Source organism: Dipodomys spectabilis, unplaced genomic scaffold, assembly GCF_019054845.1.
Source record: "Dipodomys spectabilis isolate Male_0828 unplaced genomic scaffold, ASM1905484v1 ptg000069l, whole genome shotgun sequence".
Lineage (NCBI taxonomy): Eukaryota > Metazoa > Chordata > Mammalia > Rodentia > Heteromyidae > Dipodomys > Dipodomys spectabilis.
In genome coordinates, this window is record NW_024870746.1 from 19265294 (window position 1) to 19290935 (window position 25642).

Below are 25642 nucleotides of genomic sequence, written 5' to 3' on the forward strand. Positions count from 1 at the left end.
ATATCTTTTGACAGGCCCTATGAAGCAAGATAAGGTTTGACAGTTGGGCCCAGGCAAAGAGAGAAGGGCTCCAAGTTCTGTAAGGTGTGTACATGAGAGGCAGAACCAGATCAAGAATTTAGGGCTCCTGATTCCAAATGTCTGCCTTAGAAAAAAAGGAAAGAATATAGACCCCAGAAGTCCATTCCTGGATGAAATACTCTTCCCTTGATCACCACTGTTCTCCTATCCTTTTGGAAACAAGGAATCTCAGGAATAAAAGTATTACCCTTGCAGGATCGAGGGCATAACGTGCATGTCAGTACTTTTTAACAAAATGTTCTCTAGAACAAACTTCCTCTTGTAGTTACAGATTAAGGCTCTACTACTCAGCTGACCCGACCACCTTTTTCCACTTTGCATTCATTTTCCGTTCTTTCTCGCTTCAACAAAGAGAGGAAGTGAGAGGTATAGAGGCGTCCAAAAAGAAGAGCAGCAGTTTCTCGGCCACAGAGAGCCAGAACTACATTTCCCAGCGTTCCTTTGGCGGTCCTGGCGGTAGCGGCAGACGCGGCGCATGCGCAGAGCGCCGCCACGCCTGGTCTTCCCCGGGCGCTGCTCAGAGCCTGTCCAGCTCAGTCCGAGCCGAGCCGGCAAATCCCCGTGCGGCGGCTGAGGCGCCGCGGCGCTCGCTCTTGGTGCCTCCCGGGCCGTAGCGGGCTCAGGTGCGCCTTAGCTCGGCTCAGTGCCATGATCCGGCAGGAACTCTCCACATCCTACCAGGAGGTAGGTGGGAGTGGGAAAAGTCCCGTGAGGTGTAGGGCCGGGGTCCCGGGGCCGGGGTGGGCGGGCTGAGAGGGGCGGCCATCCCGGACGGGGGAGCGCGTCCGTCGAAGATCTCGAGGTGCCGAGGAGCGGCTGGGAAGAAGCGAGGAGGGTGGGGGGCGGCGAGGGCGCCCTGGTGCGCTCGGTTGGCTGAGGGATGGAGCCGGGGTCCCGGAGCCGCGACCCGTGGCCGGCAGGTGAATGATTGACGGCGCCCGGCGGGGTGGGCGGCGCGGGCGGGCGCTTAGCAACGCGGGGAAGCGCGCTCCGCCCGCCCGGCCGGGCCTCGCGGCGCCCGCCGGCTCCGCGGCCGCTTTGTTTTTTTCTTTTTCTTTTTGCCCTCATGCCTTGGGGGCCTCTTCACTTTGAAAAGCGTCTCGGCCCCGGTCCCCTCCGCTCTCACCGCCTCGGTCGTCTGGGAACGATCGCTTTTCAGCTCTTTGTCCGTGAGCCGCCAGCTTTCCCTTCACGGTAGTCTCTCCGTTCCCCCCCTCCACCATCATCCTCTCGTTAGTAAAGCTGCACCTCCCTCCTCTCCCTCTCCCCTACCGCTTCTTCCCCTTCCTTCCCCGTTACCACCCCTTCCCCAAACATCCGTCCTGCTCGGTAATTTCCCTCCACCGCACCCGCCACACTTCCCCGCTGCAATTTGTCTTCTTTACCAGGCCAGTTCCCCACAATCCGTCTCGGCTCCTCGCACCCGACAGTGATACTATGTTTCCACCTCTCCCTGGGATCCTGGGAATCTTAAAATTCTCCAGCTCTGCAGACCTGATGTTTAGCCCTCGTCTGCCCAGAACAGCCCAAACTTCCCAAGGAGCTTTCCAAGCTCCGCACAGCTCAGCAGCTTTGTCTCGCTCATCATCGTGGCTATCTGCTCACTCATCTAGTCTCCTGTCACACTGGAAATTCATCCTTAAGTAACTGGGAGGGTCTGGTCATAGAGTGAGTGCTCGCCTAGCCAAGTGTGAGATGTTGAGTTCAGCATCCACAGAAAGTGGCTAGTTCAGAGCTGGGGTGAGCTTGTGACTGACTATTCAGGAAACAACAGGATAGCTGCAACTCTGCTTCTTAGGGAGCTTTGAGGTCCTGGCTTAATGGCACTATGTCTTATTCACACGTAGCTTGCCGTATCTCTTCATCTAGTACAGTTCATGAAATGTTTATTAAAGTATTGCAGGGTAAAGGCCACAGGCCATATCAGTTGCTCCTAGGGGACATTCTTATAGTGGAAGGCACTGGAAGGACCCCTCTTTTGCTTTCTTCAGAAGCTTGTTCTGCAGTGCCAAGAAGACTGCCCAGAGAGTGTCCCGTATCTTTCTGGCCTGGATCATTTCTAGTGCTCTGTGTTAGGTATCCTTCAGGAGGGGAGATTTGAGTGTATTGAGAATTTGACCAGGACAGGTAAGGAGATGGCCTCAAGGCTGCTGGTAGTCTGGAAGGGAACTGGCTAGGAGAGGGTTACCACCTCGGTCAGGGGGAACCTGGATGGGACTCGGATCTAAGAACTTTGTTCTTCTCAGGACTAACATGCTTCTCTCTCCTTGGCCAGGAAGACCTTGCAGGCCCTCTTTGTGTTGCTCCCACCAGTGGTCTGTCTCTCATGATGCCTTTCCAGTCTCCCAGTCCTCTTCCATTTGAATTTCTTCTCTTTTGTAATTAAGAGTCTAGGTTTTGTCTTGTATTATTAGTATTGCTATTATTTTATTGGGATTTGAACTGAAGGTCTTGCACTTGGTAGCTTGATAGTGCTGAGCCATATCCACAGCTCTACAAGAGCTGTGTGTGTGTGTGTGTGTGTGTGTGTGTGTGTGTGTCTGTCTGTCTGTCTGTCTGTGTCTGTCTGTCTGTCTGTCTATCTCTGTGTCTGCATCTCCCTCTCTGTCTTGGGGCTTGAATTGAGTGCTTAGGCACTCTCCCTGATTTTTTTTTTTTTCTCAAGGTTAGTACTCTACCAGTTGAGCCACAGCTCTACTTCTGGTTTTTGGTGGTTAATTGGAGATATGATCTTACAGACTTTCCTGCCAGGGCTGGCTTTGAACTGATTTTCACAAGTCAGCCTCCTGAGTAGCTAGGATTACAGACATCAGCCTCCATTGCCTAGCTTCTGTTTTTGTTTTAACTCTGAGTTTCCTGGGAGTCAGTTTTAGTTCAAATGCTTTGAAACCTTAAGCAATGACACTTAAGCCTAAATAAACACTTGAGAATCTTCCCTCTCTTCCTTCCCTTTCAATTCATTGATAGCTCCTCCTCCAAACTGTGACCTCTTCTGCCCTCCTTTATAGTCCTGTAGAGATTGTTGATTATCATTCTGTTCTTTCTGCATTTCTCAGTGGTATAACTTCCCCCATTTGACAGGTGAGAATATGGATGTAGTGAGGTTGAGGTTGCCTGGATACCCTTCCCACTTTGTTCTGCCATTTGCAGAATAAGTGGGAACAAAGTGTGTAGACTTTACCAGAGTCCCCAAGAATCTCGTGTCAACTTCACTCTTCCCTTTTCTCAGCAGATTCTAAGCCACATTTCCTCTTCCTTTAGGAAGTGGTTTAGACCATAGGCTTTGGAGCTAGACCAACTTGGAGTTGACTCAGCTTTGTCTTTTGCTGGCTCTGTGGCTATGGGAGGTGTAGTGGGTTGGATTATGTTTCCTAAAATGACATGTTGAAGTTTAACCCTCATACTGAGAAATAGGATTACATCAAATGTACTAAGTTCAGACAAGGTCATACTTCAGTATGACCCTATCCAGCATGAATAGTGGCCATAAAGAAGATGTCCATGCAGTGAAGGCACGGACACAGGAAGAATGCCTTGTGAAGATGAAGGCTGAGATCTGAAATCAGATCTATCTGTAAGAAAAGGATCTGCAAGGACTGCTGGCTGTTGTCTACCTGAGCTCCATTGTCTTGATCTGTAGAATTGACCCAACATACACTATGTCATATTATTATATATATATGTATATGTATATATATACACACATATATGTACACACACTTATACACACATGTATATATTTTATGACAGTTGAGTAGCAGCTTCTGTTTTTTTATTTTAGCTTAGAAAAGCAAACTTGGTGCAGCTGACCTACCTCCTTTGCTTCTCCTTTTAGCTGAGTGAGGAGTTGGAACAAGTGATTGAGAACTCAGATCAGGCAGACCAGGAGACAGACAAAGTCCAAGGTCCAAGTGCTTTACCGGGTAAGTGGGTTTGGAGCTGGGGAGTGGGAGTGCTGGGAAGTGATAGACCAGGCCAATGTTGGCTGTAAGAGTGGAAGAGCCTCTTTCACTTTGCACCCTGTTGTGGGATTTCAAGTACTGACCCAATTCTAAAACTATACATATTTAATCAGTCACAGGACAGAGACCGAAAGGCTGGGGTTTGCTGTTTTTTTTCTCCTGGTTTTGGAGCTTAAACTCGGCCTGGACACCGTCCCTGAGCTTTTGTGCTCAAGGCTAGTGCTCTACCACTTGAGCCACAGCTCCACTTCTAGCTTTTTGTGGGTAATTAGGGAATAAGAGTCTCATAGGCTTTGAACTGTGATCCTCAGCTCTCAGCCTCCTGAGTAGCTAGGATTACAGGTGTAAGCCACTGCTACTCAGCTAAAGGTTTACTCTTTTTGACACAGTCCCTAAGGTAAGGTCATTGGAGACAATGGCAATGCTTTGGGTCTCTGTTCTTTCTCCTTCCTTGAGAAAATACTAGCAGGTTGGCCTCCAATGACCCAGGCAGTTACCACAACCCTTTGAGAGAAGATCTCATAGGCCTCAGCTTTCTGATATTAGGCCTCTCCAGCAGTAGCCTAGCTGGGAGAGCAAGGGCCTGTCAGGTGGCATCTTATAGAGGCTCAACCTTTCACTTATGACCTGTGGCTATGTTTGACACAATTGACTACTTCTAGTCACACACATTTCCTTAGCTTCCATGAAATACCACTTCTCAAGCCTGTTTTTAGACTCCTTTGCAATTACCCTCTTGGATATTAAATGTCTGCTCTGGGTTCCTTCTCTCTTTAGTGGGTGATCTCACCTAGGTCTATTCTCTTGCCCAGGTCAGCTTTACATTACTTACAATCACATCTCTATCCCAGAGGTTTCCTGTGAACTCAGACATTAAGTATCCTATGTATTAGTTGCCTAGGTGACTGGCTCTGCATCCTAGGTGGCTGAGTAGCTAGGATTACAGATAGGAATCACTGGCCCTGAGTGTTTTATTCCTCTGCCTGGAATGTTCTTCGTTCACCTTGTATTAACAATTCTTTAGCTGTCAGCTGATTATTTTTTCTATAAAGCCTTCTCTGACTTCCCACCTTCCAACACTGTCTGTAGTTAGGCACTCTCCTTTGCAGCTGTTGTTGGCAGAAAGCTACTGTGTCTTCCTGTGTGTTTCTTCACTATGGTGGAGCCCCATGAGGTCAGACCTAGTCTGTTTTGCTCACCCTTCTTTATCCATTCAGTAAATAGGAATTATTAGGTGAATGAGTGGGTGAAGCCTCAGTCCTGATCCAGTTTTTTGGGAGGATTGGAGGCGATGAGATTTTTTTTCCTTTGATTACTGTGTTTATGGGAATAAAAATAAGACACGAAATTCTGTGATTCTACCTATTTCTAAGCCAGGGAAGACTAGAGAGGGATGGAAGATGGAAAGGCAATCTTTTCTACTGAGCCAGGCTTTTCCATATCCATTGCCATATTTGATTCTGGTAGCAGTTGTGTGAGATGATTGTTCTCGTTTCATAAGTAAGAGTCACAGACTCAGATAGGTTAAGCAGAGCGTGGTATGATCATGGTATAAACAGACTAAAACATGCTCTGCCTCCTTTTTTTTTTGTGGGTCCGATCGTGGGGCCTGAACTCTGGGCCTGGGCGCTGTCCTTCAGCTTTTCAGCTCAAGGATAGCGCTCTACCACTTGAATAACAGTGCCACTTCAGGCTTTTTTTTTTCTGCTTATGTGGTGCTGAGGAATTGAACAGGGCCTCATGCATGCAAAGCAAGCACTCTACCACTGATCCACCTTCCCAGCCCTGCCTCCAGTCTCTTTATAACCTACTTCTGGGCTTTTCTTTTAAATTGACGCATACTCACTGTACAAATTTATTAGGTACACTGCAATATTACAGTATGTGTATGCATTGCATAATGATCAAATCATAGTAGTTAGCATGTCACTTCATGCATTTGCCATTTTTTATGTTGAGAGCATTTCTAGCAATTTTGAAATATGTAATATGTTATTGTTAACTATAATCACCCTACTGTGCAATAAAACAGCAGAACTTACTCCTCCTTCTACTTGTATCTTTGTACCAACCTCTTTTCATGCTTCCCTTCTCTGGGAAACATGAATTTACTCTGAGGTAGGTGTGTGTGTGTGTGTGTGTGTGTGTGTGTGTGTGTGTGTGTGTGTGTGTGTGTGTGTGTGTGTGTGTGTGTGTGTGTGTGTGTGTGTGTGTGTGTGTGTGTGTGTGTGTGTGTGTGTGTTTATGTAGTACTGGGATTTTAACTCAGGGCCTTCTGCCTATTAAGCAAGCTTTTTATCACTTGAGCCAGCCCTTTCTGCTGTAGCTTATTTTTCAGATCGGGTCTCATGTTTTTCCCTGGGACTGGTCTTGGATTGTGATCCTCATATCATTGCCTCTCAAACAGCTATGATTACAGGTTTGTGCCACCACACCTTATACAAAGTCAGCGTTTTTGAGAGTCTACATATAAGGAAGATCATCTGGTGATTGTCTTATTTTACTTAATATAATGTCTTCCTGGCCCAACCCTGTCACAAATGACAGGATTTCATCCTTTTTTGTGTGTGTGATTGAATAATATTATACGATGTGTATTTTAAAATACTTTTAAAAATATTTATTTCTTGTCGGATATTTAGGTTGACTGAAATTTTGGCTGTTGTAAAGAATGTTGCAATAAACAAGAGAGTGCAGATAACTGTTTGACAGGCTATACATATTAATGGCTTAACTGGATCATATGGTAGTTCTATTTTTAGTTTTTTAAGGAACCACCTTCTGCGTCTCAGTATAATGGCTGTACTAATTTACATTCCTACCAACAGTGTTATGAATGAATTTCACTTTCTTCACAGCTTGCTATGATTTCTTATTTCTTGTCTTTTTGACTGTAACCATTCCAACTGGGGTGAGCCATGCATTGTGGTTCTGATTTGCATTTTTCTGGTGGCCGATGCTGAGTACCTTTTTATTTGTCTGGTAGCCATTTGTAGATTGTCCTTTTGAGACATACCTGTTTGACTCTTTTGCCTATTTTATACTCAGATTTTTTTTTGCTATTGAAATGTTTGAGTTCTTCCTATATTTTTGATAATAATGTCTTGTTGTATGTATGGCTTGCAAATACTTTCTCCCCTTCTGTTGTCTCTCCATTGTCATTGTTTCCTTTCAACCCTTTAGATAGGCTGTCTCCTTTCTAGCCACCTGAAAGTCAGTTCTCAAAATCTTGTTGGCTGGTCTCAATGGTGGCTTGGGCCAAATTTGATACAGTTCTTTTTGGTTATTTCTTCCCTCTGAGTCTTCAATTAGAAAAAAAAAAAAGGTAATGATGATAGCAGTCACCATTTTGAAGGGTGCCCTTTTTATATTATTATTAAGTAGTTATACAAAGGGTTGTAGTTCCATATTCAGGTTATGTGAGTACAGTGCTTCTTGGTCAGTGTCACCCCTTCCTTTGTTCTCCCCTATTTTCCCCATCCTGTCCTTACCTACATTACTTAATTCTTTTTTACATAGTATACATTGAAAGTAATGACTGCATTTGCGCACCCTTCTTTCTTCCATCCCCATCCTCCCCTCTAAAACATGTTTTCACATCCTGCTATTCTTTTTGATAAACAGTATACTTTAGTTGTTCAAAAGAGTTATGCCTTTGGATTCCTCCCCTAAGTATACCATCCTTTAGTCAGTTGGTTTGTGTGTAAATGCATTGAGCCCTTTATATGTTATGCATAGTTGTATTTTAGATCTAACTTTCACATATGAGAGAAAACATGTGCTTTTTGTCTCTCTGAGCCTGGCTTACTTCACTTAACATGGTTTGTTCTCGGACCATCCATTTCCCTGCAAAAGACATAATACTCTGATAAATGAGTAAAATGCCAGTTCTGGGGCTTGAACTCAGGGCCTGGGCCCTGTCCTTTAGCTTTTTCTACTCAAAGTTACTATTGTCCCACTTGAGACACAGCTCCATTTCTGTGGATATGGGAGAAGAGAGAAGGAAGAAGGAAGCACCTTCCATTTAGAGGCTAGGCCAGCAGAAAGGGGGCTAAGAAGAGACTGTAGGGCAGGTGGAGCTTATCTGTTTTACTGTTGATATACCTAGGTAGAGGGACCCAGAGACTGTGAGAGCAGCAAGACTGAACGGAGAGCAGCTGGGGTAGAATGAGCAAATTGGAGTGAGCCCAGAGGCAGATCATAGAAACAGGTGGAGGGAGAGCAGAAAGGATGGGGAGTGGAGGCAGATGGAGGAGAAGTAAGAGGCGTGGGAGCTAAAGGAGTTCAGTGGAGAATCTGGAGGTGGCAGGTCAGGACAGAGATAGTATGCTGAGCATCCTGCAGCAGAGAGTTAATTAAGTACCCAGATAAGTCAGGGTTTGTACCCAGCTTGACTTTTCTGGTGTAACTAATTCCATATCACAGTGTGCTAAGAGCTTATGTCTGTTATTTTCATATCTGTCAAAAGGGTCCACAATCAGTTTGCCTTCTTTTCAAAGAGAGATATGACACCAGACTTGCTTAACTGATAAGTGGTTTACTATATCAAAAATTTAATTAAATTGAGGAAAAAGCTTGGCTAATCAGTTCTTACCAGCAGATCTCCATGGGAACAACTGTATATAATAGTCAAAATAGACCAAGATAAGCAAACAAAAATAGATAAATTTGATCTTATAAAAGTTAAAGTCTTTGTACATTGAAGGACACTATCAAAATGACAAGACAGCTTGCAGAAAGCGAGAATACATTTGCAAACTATGTATCTGTGAAAGGATTTGATGTTTAGAAAATATAAGGAGCTCTTACAACTCACTAATAAAAAAATTAAAAATGGACAAAGCATCTGTATAGGCATTGCTCTTAAAGGAAATATAAAAGTGACCAGTAAACATTTTAGAAGATACTCAAGGCAATTAGTCATCAGGGAAATGGAAGTGTAAGCTGCAGTAAGATAGTAACAGTACACATGTACTAGGAAAGCTGTAATAAAACAGTGGACAATGATGAGTTGGGGAGGATGCAGATATCAGAACTCCTATGTAGGACTGGTGGGAGTTCAGAATGCTGGGAGTTCAGCTGCTGTGGAGAATAGCCTGGCAGTCTCTGTTAGTCAAAGAAACATCTGAGAAAAATCAGCTCATGCAGAGAAAAGGTGAATCTGCTGATAGTTCTGGAGGACGTGGTCCATAACCAGTTGTTCCAGTTGCTTTTGGGCCTGGGCTTAGGCCAGACCTCAAGGCAGGAGCATGTGGCAGAGATAGCCTATTTATCTGATGTTAAGGAAACAAAGAACGGGAGGAGGAAGGGCCTGGGGTCCTGCAGCCTTTCATAGGTATACCTCCAGGGACCAGAAACTCTCCAACTAGATCCACCTCCTAAACTTTCCACCACCTTCTAATAGAGTCATGCTAGGGAGCAGGCCTTCAACCCACTTAGGATCCAGATACGGTAGCCATCAATTCCACTCTTAGAATGGTATTCAAGAGAAATAAAAACATATATCCACACGAAAACACAACCATTTACAAACTTGTTTATGAATGTTTTCCGTGGCTAGTTAAGTGGTGTGACTTACCAGCTCAGATCTTTTATCATTATTAACAACTAGAATTTTAATATTTAGGTGGAAGGCCACTGTCTCATTGTCTCAGGTGGCCTTTCCTCTGCGTATATGCATCCTGATGTCTCTTTCTCTTCTTTTGATGACACTAGTCCTATTGGGTCCGAGCCTCACCTCATGAGCTCACTTAATTAGCTTCTTCAAGGCCTGGTCTCTTAATAACAGTCACATTGTGGGTTATAGGGCTTGAAATGGAAGGACACAGTTCAGACCATAACAGCATTCTGGTCTTGGGATGGTTTGTAAGATGGAGGCAGAGCTGTTGTAAGAATGACATTAGATGTGTTTAATCAGCTGCCATGTAAGCATACAATGCTGCTGTGTTGAAGCACAGTGAAGCCCTAAAGTTCAGTTATGAATGAGACTAGTCTTGCCCTTGTCCTCATGGAGCTTGTAGTCTAGAGGGATGACAAAAACAAAACAAAACTCTAGGGTACTGCCATGGGATGAAGTAGGGGACACATCGAGTGCCCTGGGGACCGGGAGGAAAGGGTACTCTAAAAAGTTCTCATTGGAAAGGCTTCCTTGGGAGCTTGTCTTTCTAAGTGAAACCTGAAGGATTTGTTAAGCATCAGTTGTGGGGATAGTGTCCAGACCAGGCATCCAGCTCCAAGGCTGGGCAGGACACAGAGGAACAGGGTGCTCTGCTTCTTGGGTAGAACTGGGACTGGAGGGATGGGGAAGGGAGGAAGGCAGGCTGGGGTCAGCGCACCTGTTGGATTGTAATCGCCTACCCCTGTAGAGGGTAAACACCATAGACACTCTTCATCCCAGTGCCTGAAGAGTGGTGTGCAGTGAATGTCTCCAGGTTCCCTTTGCTATGATTGGGATGGAGTGGAAGGCCTGGTGCATGGGGGGGAGTTCGGGTAAGGCAGGTGAGGACCTGGAGGTTACTGACTGTCTTTGGCTACTCCCTGCCTCTGAGCCTCAGGTCACTGTCTTGTTGCCAGGCCTGGACAGTGAGTCTGGTTCTAGCAGCATCCGCTTCAGCAAGGCCTGCCTGAAGAACGTCTTCTCTGTCCTGCTCATCTTCATCTACCTGCTGCTCATGGCTGTGGCTGTCTTCCTGGTCTACCAAACCATCACAGACTTCCGTGAAAAGCTCAAGCACCCTGTCATGTCCGTGTCTTACAAGGAGGTGGATCGCTATGATGCTCCAGGTAGAGCCTGCTGGGCCAGGTGTCAGGCCCAGCTCTGGGGCATCAGCTGGCATATCCTCCCAGAGCTGCCAGCACAGTGCTAGATGCTATAGGTGAGGTGGGGTCCAGGTATAGGCTCATGCCTATACTCGTGGCCACCATCAGGCCTCGAAAGGTGTGGGGAGTTCAGAGGATTCTGGCAGCATTGGGGTGGGTAGGAGGGCTAGGAAGAAAGATGCACTGGAAGTAGGCGTTGAAAAGCATGAAGTGGGCAGTATTTGTGCTGAGAGGGGCAGGAGCAGTAGGCAGCAAGAGCAGGAACAGTGATTGGGGTGAGGGAGACACTTCTGGAGAGAGAGAAGCCTGGATGCAGCCAGAGACCAGGAGAGGAAGTGTGAATCAAGGATAGTCTGGGATGGTGGTGGCACAGCCATTCAAAGGAAGTAGCAGCTCTCCAGGCCACCTTGCGTCCCTTCCTGCCCCATTTGTATGTCCAACCCCTGAGTGGCAAGTCATCTCTGACAGAGTGGACAGTACACCAGAATTGGGGGCTGGCACCCATGCTCTGGAAGGATAGGGTGAATGGGGAGCCCCTGGTCCATGACTCAAGCTCTGTCCATGGCCCAGGCTCTGCCCATGTGGTGACTGCCACCTTCTCTGTCATGTGGTGACTGTCACCTTCTCTGTTTACAGGCTTCCTCTAGTTACCCTCAGGATGGCCTGCTCATAGGTTAGAGTTAGAGTTGGGCCTCCCTCTGCCCAAGGCTCCCTGACAGTTTCCAGCATCACTAAGTGTGATGGTCCCAGCTCATCTGCTGGCCTTTCTCTCATTTGTCCTCTCTGTACATCTGCTCTGTCTCTGTCTGCGGGTGTCTCATACCCTGGTGGTCTGATGCTAGTGCTGCTTGCAGCACTTTGGCCTATGAGGTCAGAATGCTTCCTCATCCCAGGTGACTAGGCTGGCAGAGGCGAAGACTCGGATATGACCCATCTACTTGGAGTCCAGGCAGAATAGGTACCGGAGACAGAATGAGTTCTAGGCAATTCCATACCTCAAAGACAACCCCACTCCCAACCCCCGCCAGCAGTTCTACCAGTGGATGATGAGCCTGAGGAGCATCCTTGGGCTCATTGCTCTAGGAGGTGTCAGAGGCTATGTTCCAGGCCAGGTGGGGGCTTGCTGAGGGGCCACTGATGTCAGTGAAACTGAAACTGCCTTCCAAGTCATTTTCCCTCCCTTCTTGGCAATCAGTAAAGGTGTCTGGAATATAGATTATCAGGAGGTGTGTGGTAGTTTCAGGTGTGGCAAGGACTGTGACTTCTGACATTTGCTTTTCTGTTTGTGTCCCAGGTATTGCCCTGTATCCTGGTCAGGCCCAGCTGATCAGCTGTAAGCACCATTACGAAGTCATTCCCCCTCTGACTAGCCCTGGCCAGCCCGGTGACATAAACTGCACCACTCAGAGGATCAACTACACACACCCCTTCTCCAATCAGACCACGGTAATGCTCATTGTCTTCAGCTTGCCCTGGGCCCGGGTGCCCTGCTGGCTCTGTAACTCAAGTGCCCCTATTCTCTTCCTCATACTGTTGTCATGACTACTCAGTCCCTGGCCAGATGTCCACATGACTGTCTCAACCTGCATCCAGTAAGGTCAGTGAGGGCTTTATCCTCAGCTGACTGATGTCAGGGCTTGCTGAAGGTGGGATGAGCCCCTGTCCTTGGTGCAAAGGGCAGGGCTGAGGGGTGGGGCTGTGTGGTGTAGTGACTTGAGTCCCCTGTTTGACTGTGTTAGAATCAGGAGCAGGTGTTGTATAGTGGCTCTATGCCTGAATTTAACTTCAGATAAAGGAGAAGGCTGGAGAGGGCTTTTAAGTATCTAAGTGCAAAAAGATATTAAAAGTACAGTGAATAAATACAGGCAAACTCAGGAATTGGAGATAGGTTCTTGGCTCTAGGCTAGGCCAGGCAAAATTAGCAAGGCCCCATCTCAAAAACAAGATGACAGTGGATGATGCATGCCTTTAATCTCAATTACTCAGGAGGACCAACCAAGATTCAACACCTTCCCAGGCAAAAGTGCAAGACTATGAAAGGCAATGCAAAAGGACTGGAGATGTGGCTCAAGTGGTAGATTGCTTGCTGCTAGGCAAGTGTGGAACCCTGGGGTTAGTCCCCAGTACTGCTGAAAAAAAAGGTGGGGGGAGAATATGGGCTTACCTTAGCAAGCAAACCCTAAAAACCTTAAAAAGACATACATATTTTATCCACTATATTTAATTTGAAGGTTCCTTATAACATGACATTAGATGGGGCTGGGAAGGTGGCTCAGTGGTAGAGCGCTTGCCTTGCATACCAGAGGCCCTGGGTTCGATTCCTCAGCAGCACATAAGCAAAAAGAAAAAAGCCAGAAGTGGCGCTGTGGCTCAAGTGGTAGAGCGCTAGCCTTGAGCTGAAGAGCTGAGGGACAGCGCCCAGGCCCAGAGTTCAGGCCCCATGACCGGACCCCCCCCCCCAAAAAAAAAAACACAAAACAACACATGACATTAGAAACAGAATGGAAGGGAAAATGATACACTAGAAGTAAACATTCGTATGTATTCAAGTGCACATCCATACTAAAGAATGGTGAGCTTCCATAGCTTGGCCAGCGATTTACAGAGGGGCCAAAGGCTGCAACACACCCAGCTTGGCTCTGAGCCTGTGCTGAGACTGGCTCACTGGAGTCAGCTCACCTGCATCCCTGGGCAGGAGTGTCTGGTAGAAGTCACTGGAGACTGCTGGGGGCTGTAGTCTGTGCTTGTGCTTTAAGAGCCTCTGTGCCCAAGGTAAGGGTTGAGGGGCCACATAGATTTCCGGGACTGAGACTCTGGCCTTTGTATCCCTGCAGAAAGTTGCCCTGATTGTCCGGGGGCCCCGGGAAGTAAAGAAGCGGGAGCTAGTCTTCCTCCAGTTCCGCCTGAACCAGAGCAATGAGGACTTCAGCGCTATCGATTACCTCCTCTTCTCCTCATTCCAGGAGTTCCTGCAGAGGTGGCCTTTTGGAGTTCACAGTGATTCTGCTATATTGTCTTTTGGCATTTTTCCAGCCTTGCTCATCTCCCTGTTAGCGACTTAGGCCTGAGGGTTGGGGAGCAGTGTGGCAGATGGCTCACTGGCCTAGGGGAGGAAGGCTGGCATGAGCTGGGTCCATTAAACTCATAGCAGTTAAGCACACCTGCTGAGGAATGCTCCATGCCTGTAACACTGTTAAGAACAGATCACGTGGTCTGGTCCGTGGAGCCTGGTCTCCCCAGCCTCATGCACCTGTCTTGCCCTTACTGAGGGCTCAGGTTTTTTGCATTAATGGCTTGGATATGATGGAGCAGGCCCTACCAGCTGCTCTAGGTCTTTACTTGTAGTGATCTCTCTTCCTGGCCATCAGAAAGTTCCTGTCTGCCCTAGACACTGCTTTGGGAATATGCAGTGATGCCAGCACTGGAGCCCAGAGTGCCTATTAGAAGGGAGCATCTTTTGTGGGTTCTCAGAGCCTCTGCCTCTGCCTTAGCATCTCCACCCCTTCTGCTGCCTGCCCTTTCCTCTCTCGCTTGGCTCACACCTGATCTGGCTGGCCTTCCTACAGCAGACTTCAGATCACCCCATCCACCAAGCCCTGAGCTCCTGTTCCAAACTTCAACTCTTCCTGCTTGCTCAAGTGCATTTTGGTTCTGCTACATCTGCACCACACTGGGTTGGAAGAGTGCTGTTCTGTCTCACTGAGAATCACTCCTGGAACCCTTTTCCTGTCTCTGTGACTTCCAGAGGGAGTTGAGAGGCAATGGCAAGGGCTGCCCTGGTTCACTGAAGCCCAGTTCTCTGAGGAGTCAGGAGCACCAGTTTCAATGAGCTCTGCAAACCTGAGTGCTTGGAGGAGCTCTCCCACCAGGTGCTGCATAGGTGCTACTGCCTCAAGGATGGAAACAACTTTCCATTTGGAAGCCAAATGCAGGAGTGCAGGGGTGGGGCTTTGCTTTTGCCCTCGACTGGCAAACAGCCCCACTGAGGCAACTAAGTTTGGAGAGGATGCAGGGAGTGGACTGCATCCTGGTTGTGCCAGCAGGGGAACTAGCTTGAATCAGGGGAATTTGCATCTAGTTGCATTTGGCCTCTGCTGTCAGGTATAGATTAACCTGGACCTTTCTTCTCCCGGCCCCCCAAGCCCAGACAGGGCAGGCTTCATGCAGGCCTGTGAGAGTGCCTACTCCAGCTGGAAGTTCTCTGGGGGCTTCCGCACCTGGGTTAAGATGTCACTGGTGGAGACCAAGGAGGAGGATGGACGGGCGGCAGTGGAATTCCGGCAAGAGGTGAGTGGCCCTGGGTTTGCTTTAGAACTCCTGGTACTTTTTCTCACGTTTGTGTGAGGTGGAGGAAACTTTGCAGTGACAAGTCCTTGATTAGGTCCTCAAGGGTTAATAGTCCTTCAGGAAGGGATGGGAACCTGGAGGTTCATCCCTGGCTTCATATGCCAGGGCAGAGTGCTCTTCTGGGGGCAGTGCGTGGTGGCACTGTCTTTCCTGGCGGCTGGTTCTCACAGTTATATATTTGTAGTTGTCACAGTGACTTGCCCAGAAGTACCTGATCACCTAGACCTAGCAGTGCTATGTGGCTTGTGGCTGCATAGCGAATGTATTTGCAGGGAGGAGACCAGACATTGGTGTTGCAATCCTGTGTGATGACCACTGGGATGCAGGCGGAGGAATAGACTAGGGTTCTTCTCTCTTTTTCCTGACAGTACTAGGGTTTGAGTTCATGACCTTCAGCTTGCTCAGCCTGTTTGCTCAGCTGACATTATACCACTTGAGTCACATCTCCACTTTCCTTTTAACATTCTGTTGACTTGAATGTGTGTGTGTGTGTGTATGTACGTATTGCATTAGAACAATGCAATGACATCGGTCGTAAAATTATAAATTTAAACTGAGTATATGCTCAGGTATTTTTTATTAACAAAGGTTGATCCAAAAGCTTTCATCCCACTGGCCTAGAGTCAGGAGGTATGCTGGGGTCATCAGGAGGTATGTTAGGGCTGGAGCCAGGAGGTTACTGACAGAACCAGCAGGTATAGTAGGGGCTGTCTGTGATCCTGTGATCCTCCTCTCCTGTGGAGGACTGTGCAAAAGGCCTAGTGGTGGGGTTAGAGATAGGAGATTTGAGGCAAGTGTTGGTTGTCAAAAGCAGAAGTAATGACCCCGCTTGCCTCTAAGGTTTCTACCTAGGTGTGGTGCTTTGCCCTCCTATGTCCACCTGAAGAGGCTGATTGTATATTGTACAAGGATCTTGCCCTCTGTTCCTCCTCAGAGGTGTCAATGTGGGCACCTCTGAGGGCCAGCTTAAGATAGGTATGGATTGGAATAGAAGGGCCCTCTCTAGAAGTGAATGTACTTACCTGATTAGGGACTGTTGTGGGTCAGTCTTGAAACTCCTGAGTCCTGGCTTGTATACCATTGAAGGAAGAAGCTATTTTCCCCCACTTAGGTGAAAACTCCTGGACTCTATTTGCTAAGTTACCTGTCATTGGGACTTGTATTTTATACTCTACCTCAAGTTCTCTTCTGGCCCCAGAGAGGTTTATTCACTGTACAGTTAGGGACAGCCCCAGCTCCCCTTTTGGCACTAACTGTGTTCTAAAACTAGAGGTAGAAACCCCAGTGAGCCTGTGAATGAGAATTTTGGTGTTTTTTAATTTTATTTTTCATTTTTATTTTGGCCCTGGGGCTTGAGCTCAAGGCCTGGGAGCTGCCTTTGACTTTTGGTGCTCAAGCCTGCCACTTGAGCTCCACAGCTACCTACCACAGTTCCACTTTGGGGTTTTGGTGGTTAATTGGAGATAATGGTCTCATAGACTTTGCTGCCCTGTCTGGCTTTGAATCATGATCCTCAGATCTCAGCCTCAAGAGTAGTTAGGATTATAGGCATGAGCCACTAGTGCTTGGTTGAATGAGAATTTATTATTATTTTTGGCTAGTCCTGGGGCTTGAACTCAGGGCGTGGGCACTACCCCTGAGCTTCTTTTGCTCAATGCTAGCACTCTGCCACTGAAGCCACAGTGCCGCTTTTGGCTTTTTCTATGTGGTACTGAGGAATCAAACCCAGGGCTTCGTGCATGCTAGGTAAGCACTCCCCTGCTAAGCCACATTCTCAGACCATGACTGAGAATTTTTTATGCCTTGTATTATTGTCTAAATTCAAAAACTTTTGGCAGGGTCCATAAGCTCTTGACATCTTGACAGTCTTGACATCTCTAATAATAGATTATTTCATTTAATCCTTACCATGCTGCAGTGAGGCAGACATTTTATCCCATTTTCCAGGTGGCAAAGCTGAGACTAGGATCAGGTAGTGTGCCTACATATCTGGTCCAGCTCCCTCTGGAACATTTCTACTCTCCATTATACCACACTGTAGTTGATAGCCAGATCTCACCCTGTAGGCCCACCAGATACTTAAAATCTCTTGCTGGTGGATTTGAGGCTATACTTTGTCCCAATAGATTTGAAAGGTTGAAACACTCAGCCCTAACTTTGGAATTTGGGATATCCTCTTGCATTTGTGAGTCTAATGTGGTAGTTATTTGTGACTTATTTGTGAGTACAGACACCAGATGATAGATTTTGGTGACAATCCAAAATGCCTATTGCATACCACCGATCCTGATTCCTCGAAGAACTGTGTAAACCATGGTAAAGCCTTGGCTCCATATTTGTTTAAAATTTTGTGTATGAGCTGGGCACCAGTGGCTCATGCCTGTAATCCTAGCTACTCAGGAAGCTGAGATCTGAGGATCGTGGTTCAAAGCCAGCCCAGGCAGGAAAGTCCATGAAAACTCTTATCTTGAATAAACCACTAGAAAACTAGAAGTGGCCTTGTGGCCAAGTGGTAGAGCGCTAGCCTTGAGCTGAAGAGCCAAGGGACAGTGCCCAGGCCCATATTCAAGCCCCACGACCAAAAAATAAAAAATAAAATTATGAGAGTTTTGGGCTTTTTCTCCAAAAGACCAGATCCAAAGAGCTGAGGTCTAAGATCCCTTCTTGTTTTCTTTCTGGGTCCAGAGGTGGTAACTTTCTCTCCTCTGCCTCTAGACCAGTGTGGTTAACTACAATGACCAGAGGCCAGCTGCTGAGAAAAGCATTCAGTTGTTCTTTGTGGTCTTCGAGTGGAAAGATCCTTTCATACAGAAAGTCCAAGATGTGAGTATGATTTAAGAATTGGAGAGCAAATTCTCTCTTCTGATGCATTTTGGCTAATCCTTGCAGGATATAAGTCTAACTGGCTCTCCTCATAGCATAAAACACCTTGCATTCTATATTTATGACATTGCATGTTACATGTAATTTGTGTTTATTCCTCCCCACTAGAGTGATCTTTGTCATTAGTGTATTGTTTCTGGGAAGGCAGAAATATCACTGGGTTTATCCTTTATCTGGGATCTAGCAGTACTTAGCACAGAGTAGTTATTTAGTAATAGAAGTAGAAAGCATTTAGTTATTGTATAAATTGCCACTAAAAGTCATTCTTCAGTGGTTCTCTATTGGTGGTAAATTGCAGCAGAAAAGTACAAATAATTAAAGCATCAATTAATGCCACCTTCTGAGACTGACATCTTGGAAGGAGAAATAAGAACAGCTTTGCCCAAGGAACATTGGCACACTATCCACCCAAGCCTGTTCCAGGTCTAATGACTGTCATTTACATGAACACAAAAGGTCTTTATGTGATCGTGGCTTCCAGGAAGAAATTTCAAAGCTCAAATATATAAGCTTCAGCTCCCAGTCAGGGATTCTGTGAGATGGATTCAACATCCATAACCCTGTTATGATCAAGTAAGTCTGTGCAGAGGGATACATGGCAGTGGAAGGATCATACTTTGTCTGAGTTAGCTATTATGGCCAAGTAGATACAGCCCCCTCCTCTAGGTGTGTTCTGAGTAATCCTGATTGGTAGGGGTGGTAATAGCCATTTTTCATATGTGAACACAGAGGCTTATACTACTCAGGTCAACCACTAGAACAGGGCTTACAGATGTTTTCTATTGTTATCTTGGGAATCTAGAAATCTAGCATAAAACTTGTGCCTTAACATATGCTCCTCTTTTGAGAAACAGTCTAATGGTTTAAACGACTAATGGCCGACATTAGCTGTTGAACTATACCTGAGAGGGTTTTGCCTGAGTGGTCAGGGTAGCACAGCTTCAGGGATGAGGAGTCCACATAGGACAGCATCCCAGGCAGGGCAGTGTGAGGCAGATGCATGAAGGAGTCTACAGCGTGAGTTTGTGAGGAGATAAACTAAGGTAAATAAGATGAAGAAAAGAGAACCACACTTCTTGTGGGCCTAGGTATAGTTTTAGGAAAATTGACTTCAAATCAGAGCCACTGGGGCTGGGAAGTTGGCTCAGTGGTAGAGCGCTTGCCTTGCATGCCTGAGGCCCTGGGTTCGATTCCTCAGCACCACATAAGCAAAAAGAAAAAAGCCAGAAGTGGCACTGTGGCTCAAGTGGTAGAGCGCTAGCCTTGAGCTGAAGAGCTGAGGGACAGCGCCCAGGCCCAGAGTTCAGGCCCCACAACTGGACCCAAAAAAAAAAAAAAAAAATCAGAGCCACTTATTGTTGGATCAGGTCACAAAAATTAAAGTTCAATGTTGGACTTGTGTGTGTGCACGTACTGGGGCTTGTACTTGGGGCCTATTCTCACTTGGCTTTCTTGGTCAACTATACCAGTTGAGTGATGCCTCCAGCCTGGTGTTTGGCTGGTTATTTTGGAGACCGAGTCTCACAGTTTTCTGCCTTGGCTAGTTTGGAACCTTGGTTCTCTAGGTCTCAGCCTCTTGAGTAGCTACGATTATAATTGTGAGCTACTGGCACTAAACTTATTTTTAGAGATTTTTGAAAAAAAATTTTCCTTTCAGAATCACTTTATTATATAGGAGTTAGTCTGTTTTCTTCTGACTAGCTGTGAACATTAAATGTGTAGTCTGAATGAAGTATGAGTTTTAGAACCCAGGTATTTTTTGTACAGTCCCTTAATCTAGGAAGACAGTAATAATAGTGTGATTTAAGAATTAAGGTTAGCTTGGCACTAGTGGCTCATGCCTGTAATCCTAGCTACTCAGGAGACTGAGATCTGAGGAACACAGTTCAAAGCCAGCCTGGGCAGGAAAGTCCATGAGACACTTATCTGCAATAAACAACTAGAAAACTGGAAGTGGCACTGTGGCTCAAGCGGTAGAGCGCTTGCTTTGAGCTGAAGAGCGCAGGGACATCGCCTAGGCCCAGAGTTTAAGCCCCACAACCGACACACACAAAAAAAAAAAAAGGTTAAGCCACATGCCTGGTTTATGCCTGTAATCCTAGTTATTCAAGAGACTGGTCTGAGTATTGTGGTTTGGAGCCAAGTGGTAAAGTCCATGAGACTCTTACTTTTAATTAATAAGCAAAAAAGTGATGAAGTGCTAACTTTAATCACAAAAGTTGAGGGACAGTGCCCAGACCCTGAGCTCAAGCCCCAGTGCTGGCACCAAAATAAAATTTAAAAAAGAATATTAGAGCAACCCAGTAACCTGTTTGCTGCTTCTGTTTCACAGATAATCACAGCCAATCCTTGGAACACAATTGCTCTTCTCTGTGGAGCCTTCTTGGCATTATTTAAAGCAGCAGAGTTTGCCAAATTGAGTGTGAAGTGGATGATTAAAATTAGGAAGCGGTATCTTAAAAGAAGAGGCCAAGCTGCAAACCACATAAGCTGAAGTCACCTTGATCCTTACAGAACTGCTACGTTAATAGAAGTCCTCCTCATGCCTGTGTTAATCATGGTGCCACCAGCAATCCTGTACTCACTTGAAGAAAGGGATCTTGCAGGGAGGAACAGCCTGTCAGATTGGAACTTCTAGCCCAGAAAGAGGCTGTTTCAAGCTTAATGGAAAATATCCAATGGATAACCTGAATGCTATTTAAATACTTAAATTATTAATGTTATACAGAGCTGTCTGATGTCTTGAGCAGGAGCAAGGTTTGTGGAAGATATGCCTTTCTTATTTGGTTCACTGTATAGTTAGGCTCCAATAGGGGACAGTTAAGACTGCACTTCTACTTTAGGCTTTTCCTTAAGGTTTTTAAAGTGGGCAGATAGGAGTGTGGTTTTTACTGAAAATCTTGACTGTCAAAATGTGTGGGTCACATTTTAGAACCTCTGCACTGTATGCAACGAAGAAAGGCAAAACTTTGGCACTATCTCCCAGTGCTAACCAGGGTCTGACAAACTCTCTCATTTGTTAAATAGTAAATGAGACATTAACAACTATTTAAAACTAGTGATTACATTTCTTATGGCCTAACTAGCCACCTAGTTCTCTGGCTAGAATCTCTGTTCAGGTATATGTGAGTTTAGTGATTAACACCCCAAACCACTAATACAGATGTACATAGTAAGTGCCTACTCGGTTTATTTTGATTTCATTAACAGGTAAATAAAAGTTGAATTGATAGAAAAGGAATGTATGTGCCAATATGAATATCTGCTAAGCCAACAGGCATCATGATTATGTCATGATCTCCACAAACAAAAGGTGGTGCGTGATTCCTGACATGTGTCATCCTTGCTTCTAGGGAAGGTAAGTTGGGCATGGCAACTCACACCAGGATGAGCAACATACCATACCTAGTGAATAATTTGGTCAAAACAATGTCCTAGAAAGCTGCTTGTCTAGCTTTTGACAGACGTTATACCTAGGTATTTTTTACATTGGCTGAGGGTTGGTAATAAAAATTACTTCCAGTTTTAAATTATTCACATGCTTGTTGCAACCAAAAAGGACATACTAGTGTTTCTTGGTTTCATGATTATCCAGGGAGAGCAACTCATATATTTAAGACATTTTTTTTAAATCTTCCATTGAACTTAGCAAGAAATTGTTGAGTTATTAACAGTGAACTTGTAGAAAGATATGTTCCCAGCTACCTTTCTGTTCCTAAAAAATACAGGAATTCCAGGCTGGGAAGGTGGCTCAGTGGTAGAATGCCTGCCTTGCATGCATGAGGCTCTGGGTTCAATTCCTCAGCACCACATAAGCAGAAAAAAAGCTGGAAGTAGCACTGTGGCTCAAGTGGTAGAGTGCTAGCCTTGAGCTGAAGAGCTGAGGGACAGTGCCTAGGCCTAGAGTTCAGACTCTATGACTGCCAAAAAAAATATGGGAATTCCAACTTTAGCTTAGGTTGCTCTATAAAATCTCAAATTGAAAGCCATGCCTAAAAAATTTACGTCAAGAATATTTCAAAAACAAGTGTATGATTTTTTAAAAAAGTATTTCTATGGACTAGGAATGTAGCTCAGTGATAAAGTATGTGCTTAGCATGCATGAGTCTCGGTTTGATCCCCTTGCTGCCAAAAAAAAAAAAAAGAAAAAAAAAATCACTAAAATATCTAAGGGTTCGCTTCAGTGAACATACCAAAACAATATTTCCTGTATGGTAGAAAGTTGAGAAACCTACTAAATAGAAAGTTGAGTAATACTGTTTATTCAAAGAAAAATAAGTTTACTCATAGCTGCAAATTAACAAAATTCACTCTGGCTGCTCAGTAAAATAAATATCCCCAAACCTTCGATTTCTACAAATTGATTTAAGACTTTGCCTTCAGAGTCTACTGTGTGGTAGGATCATCCTTATAACTGTGCTGGCCACAGACATCAGCAGTGCTGGCTGGTCTGGGATGCTGGCTGGTCTGGGATTAGTATTGGGTCTTGGAAGAAATCTCTAGTCTCAGAGCAGTGACAGGTTGGCTCTGTTGGGCCTGCTGCTTGAAAATATGGTAAAATCTAAGCCACAGTACTGAATGGTTGAGAGCCATAGAGAAGAGCAGAGTGACCCCATGAGTACTATGCAGAACCTACGCTAGTTTTAACCAAACATCTCCAGTCAGAACATTATGCCATGTCTGCTACAGTCTCCCTGCTCTTTTAATTATAATGTATCCCACAATATGTCTTCATTTTCTATAAATGTGGTTAGGTACATATGCTAAAGGGGAGCAGGTTTCTGTGTGCTTAAGCTTAAGAGTTGAAAAAAAGCAAAAATGACATAAGGCAAAATACAAACATAGACTTTATTAAATGCTGCTCAATCCCCCAGTGAAGATCTTTCATTATAAAACAGTTTCCACACAACTGCATGGTAAGAGATTGGAATGGTACTCTGATAACAAAAGATGTGAGAAATACTTGACTAGGTAAAAACATACAAGGCCTCTATGTAGTCAACTTTTTCAGAACTCTACAGGGGAAGGCTACTGCATGTCCTTTAAATAAAGCTGGCAGTGACAATTAGCATTCGGCATCACCACATTGTGGGACTCAAAACCTCCACCCTGGGTCAAGAGGCCTGGGGGAAGGCAGATTGGGAGGACTGGAAAGGCCCTGCCTCCAGCCTCGGGGAGGAAGAGGAGGAATGAATTGAGAGGCAAGTCCAGCATTACCTGGGTAGCCACTAGTTACCTGTGTAGCCACTAGTTACCTGTGTGCACTCTAGGGCGTTGCTGCTGATGGGGATATTCATGAGGGACAGCCTGAAGAATTTTGGTTTACTTTCCCATTTTATTTATAGTTTGTGCTTTAAAAGCCTAGAGATTTAAGAGTAAGCTCAAATTCCAGAGTACAATTAAGATCTTTAGTGAAGGTGGGCTTAGGCAGGGAACTAACTCATCATCATGTTCCTGGGGAGACAAAGGGCAGGGAAAGGATGGCACCTTAGTTTTCTTTTTGGAAATATTTTCCTAGGATATAACTAAGGTTTGCAGCAATGTGAAAAGCACATTATAAAAGGGAAAAATATACAAAGCAGACTACTGATCTATGTGCAACACAATCAAAAAAATTCAAGTCATAATTCTTACCACTCCCATAATTATCTCACTCATATCATAGATGATAATATTCATTTCTGTGAAACTTCAGAAGTGACACAATAAATCAATGATTAGACAGAGGTTACAATATACTGTGGCCATGATATAGCATGGGGCTGTTTAGTCCATCACTTACAGTTGCCAGAAAAAAACGAGTTGGCCTTTTAGTTATACTGATGAAGTTTGCTTTGCAATTTTTACATGTTTCAAAAAAGTACAAAACTGTGCCTACCCAATAGAGGCGGTAGGCTGTTAGTTGGCATTCGTATTGCTGAGAATACTATGCATGTTGTAAGCACTGTTCTGTTTTTCTAAAGCCTTCTTTAGCTTTAGCTCTTCTAATTTTTTCCATAATTCTTCACGTTCCAGTTCCTTCTTTTTTTCTCTGTAGATAAACCAAGATTGTTGTAATTAGAACTTACTTCAGAAGCTGATGTAAGACACTACTTGGCAGTTTACTGGAGAATACCCCACTCACATTTCATTTATCTGTCTCTAAAGTGCTGCTGTCCAGATGCCTAGAGCATCTTATTAGTTCCTGTCACTCAAGTATAACTATGTGCATCTCTGCTCTACTCTGAGTGCAGTACTATGTGAGTGCTGGCTTTCCTTTGAATACAGCATGGCAGAATGCTCATACATTACTCTTTCCATGTTAAATTCGTGCAGGAGCTGTGGTTGTCTGGATCACTGCCACAGACAGGTAGACTATGGCACTCACCTGCAGATGCAGTCTTTATCCCACATCTCACTAGGTTGTTTCTAACTTCTGCTCTTAATATGTCAAATGAAAATTTCAATATTATCTCAAACGCACTGAAAGTCAAAATGCCTATTGGTTGCTTTAACAGTTGCAACTTCATTTCTAAGGGAAACATTTCTAAATAATTTGAACTAGATTATTATTAAAAAAAGACTTTCTAACCACTTAAGACAGGCTTCTATTTTTGTGGCTACATTTTAAGAACAAATCTTTTAAAGATTGAAAGACTTGCTGATTTATACAGTAATAACATTCTTAGTCATGTAAAATAAATATTTTAAAGGTATAAGTTTCACCAAGCCATGGTGGCTCATGCTGTGATCCTAGCCACTTGACAGGCAAAGATTGGGAGAGCTGTGATTCAAGGCCAGCCTAGGAAAGTAGTTAGCAGACCCTATCCCCAAAAGGGACACAGGAATTGTTCAAGTGACAAGAGCTGCTTGCCTAGCAAGTACAAGAACCTGAGTTCAAAATCTGTACCACAACAGTGTGTGTGTGTACATATTTCTTAGGAATTTAGACATCTATTTTCTCATTGCTCCCAGAGCTCACATCATGTCCTTAATTTCTATTCCTGCCTGAACTTGACTACTTAAAGAGAAATGCATTGAATTACTTATTGATGGTCTAGCATGGCTTTGAAGAAGGGCCATCTCCTTTCTCAACATAAGAAAATCATGATTAGGAATTTGAAGTAAAAATAATACCAACTTTCATAAACTAGACAGTAATATAAGAAAATGATAGCTCCTATTCTCAAATGATGGGTAGACTCAGGCATAGTGGTTACTGCTCACCTTAAGGCAGCAATTAAAAAATAGTAATTTATGAAATTCTCAACAAAATAATTTGCCAATCCATTTGTCATCTACAATATACATCATACAAGAAACAACATGCCGCTAGCATGCTCGCCCAGTCTCCCTCACCCCATAAGAGAAGTATGCTGACCTTAAAACACTACTTTACAATCACAGCAATGGAACTGTCAAGCACTTAGGAGCCAGTGAACAGTAAAACTCTCTAGAAGTCTGTGTATGAAAGTAGTTTTCATAAATGTAAAAAATCAAATTGTACAAGTTAATATTTAAAATTTAGCATGAATTGTGTTTCATAGTGCACATGCTATGAGACTGATGAA

General features: G+C 44.9%; 2 protein-coding genes across 7 annotated transcripts in view; one reads left to right on the top strand and one right to left on the bottom strand.

Annotated features, from left to right (window-relative positions):
• Nucleotides 1-592: 592 nt before the first annotated feature.
• Nucleotides 593-21333, top strand: Pacc1 (proton activated chloride channel 1). Of its 6 annotated transcripts, XM_042681803.1 has the most exons (8): nucleotides 605-765; nucleotides 3917-4004; nucleotides 10617-10826; nucleotides 12157-12308; nucleotides 13697-13839; nucleotides 15005-15149; nucleotides 17925-18032; nucleotides 20425-21333. In XM_042681803.1, exons 1-8 carry the CDS (start codon nucleotides 730-732, stop codon nucleotides 20584-20586), a joined length of 1044 nt encoding a protein of 347 aa, XP_042537737.1. In that variant the 5' UTR covers nucleotides 605-729; the 3' UTR covers nucleotides 20587-21333. The 6 variants fall into 6 exon arrangements, with proteins under 6 accessions (XP_042537742.1, XP_042537737.1, XP_042537738.1 ...); XM_042681804.1 differs by lacking the exon at nucleotides 10617-10826; XM_042681807.1 differs by lacking the exon at nucleotides 3917-4004 and having other exon boundaries at nucleotides 606-765.
• Nucleotides 21334-22921: 1588 nt separating this feature from the next.
• The window catches only part of Ppp2r5a (protein phosphatase 2 regulatory subunit B'alpha), a 60793-nt gene continuing 58072 nt past the window's right edge, over nucleotides 22922-25642 (bottom strand). The window contains exon 13 of the mRNA XM_042681802.1: nucleotides 22922-24123. Within this exon, the coding sequence (XP_042537736.1) occupies nucleotides 23991-24123 (133 nt within the window). The 3' untranslated portion in view covers nucleotides 22922-23990. The remainder of the gene's footprint in view (nucleotides 24124-25642) is intronic.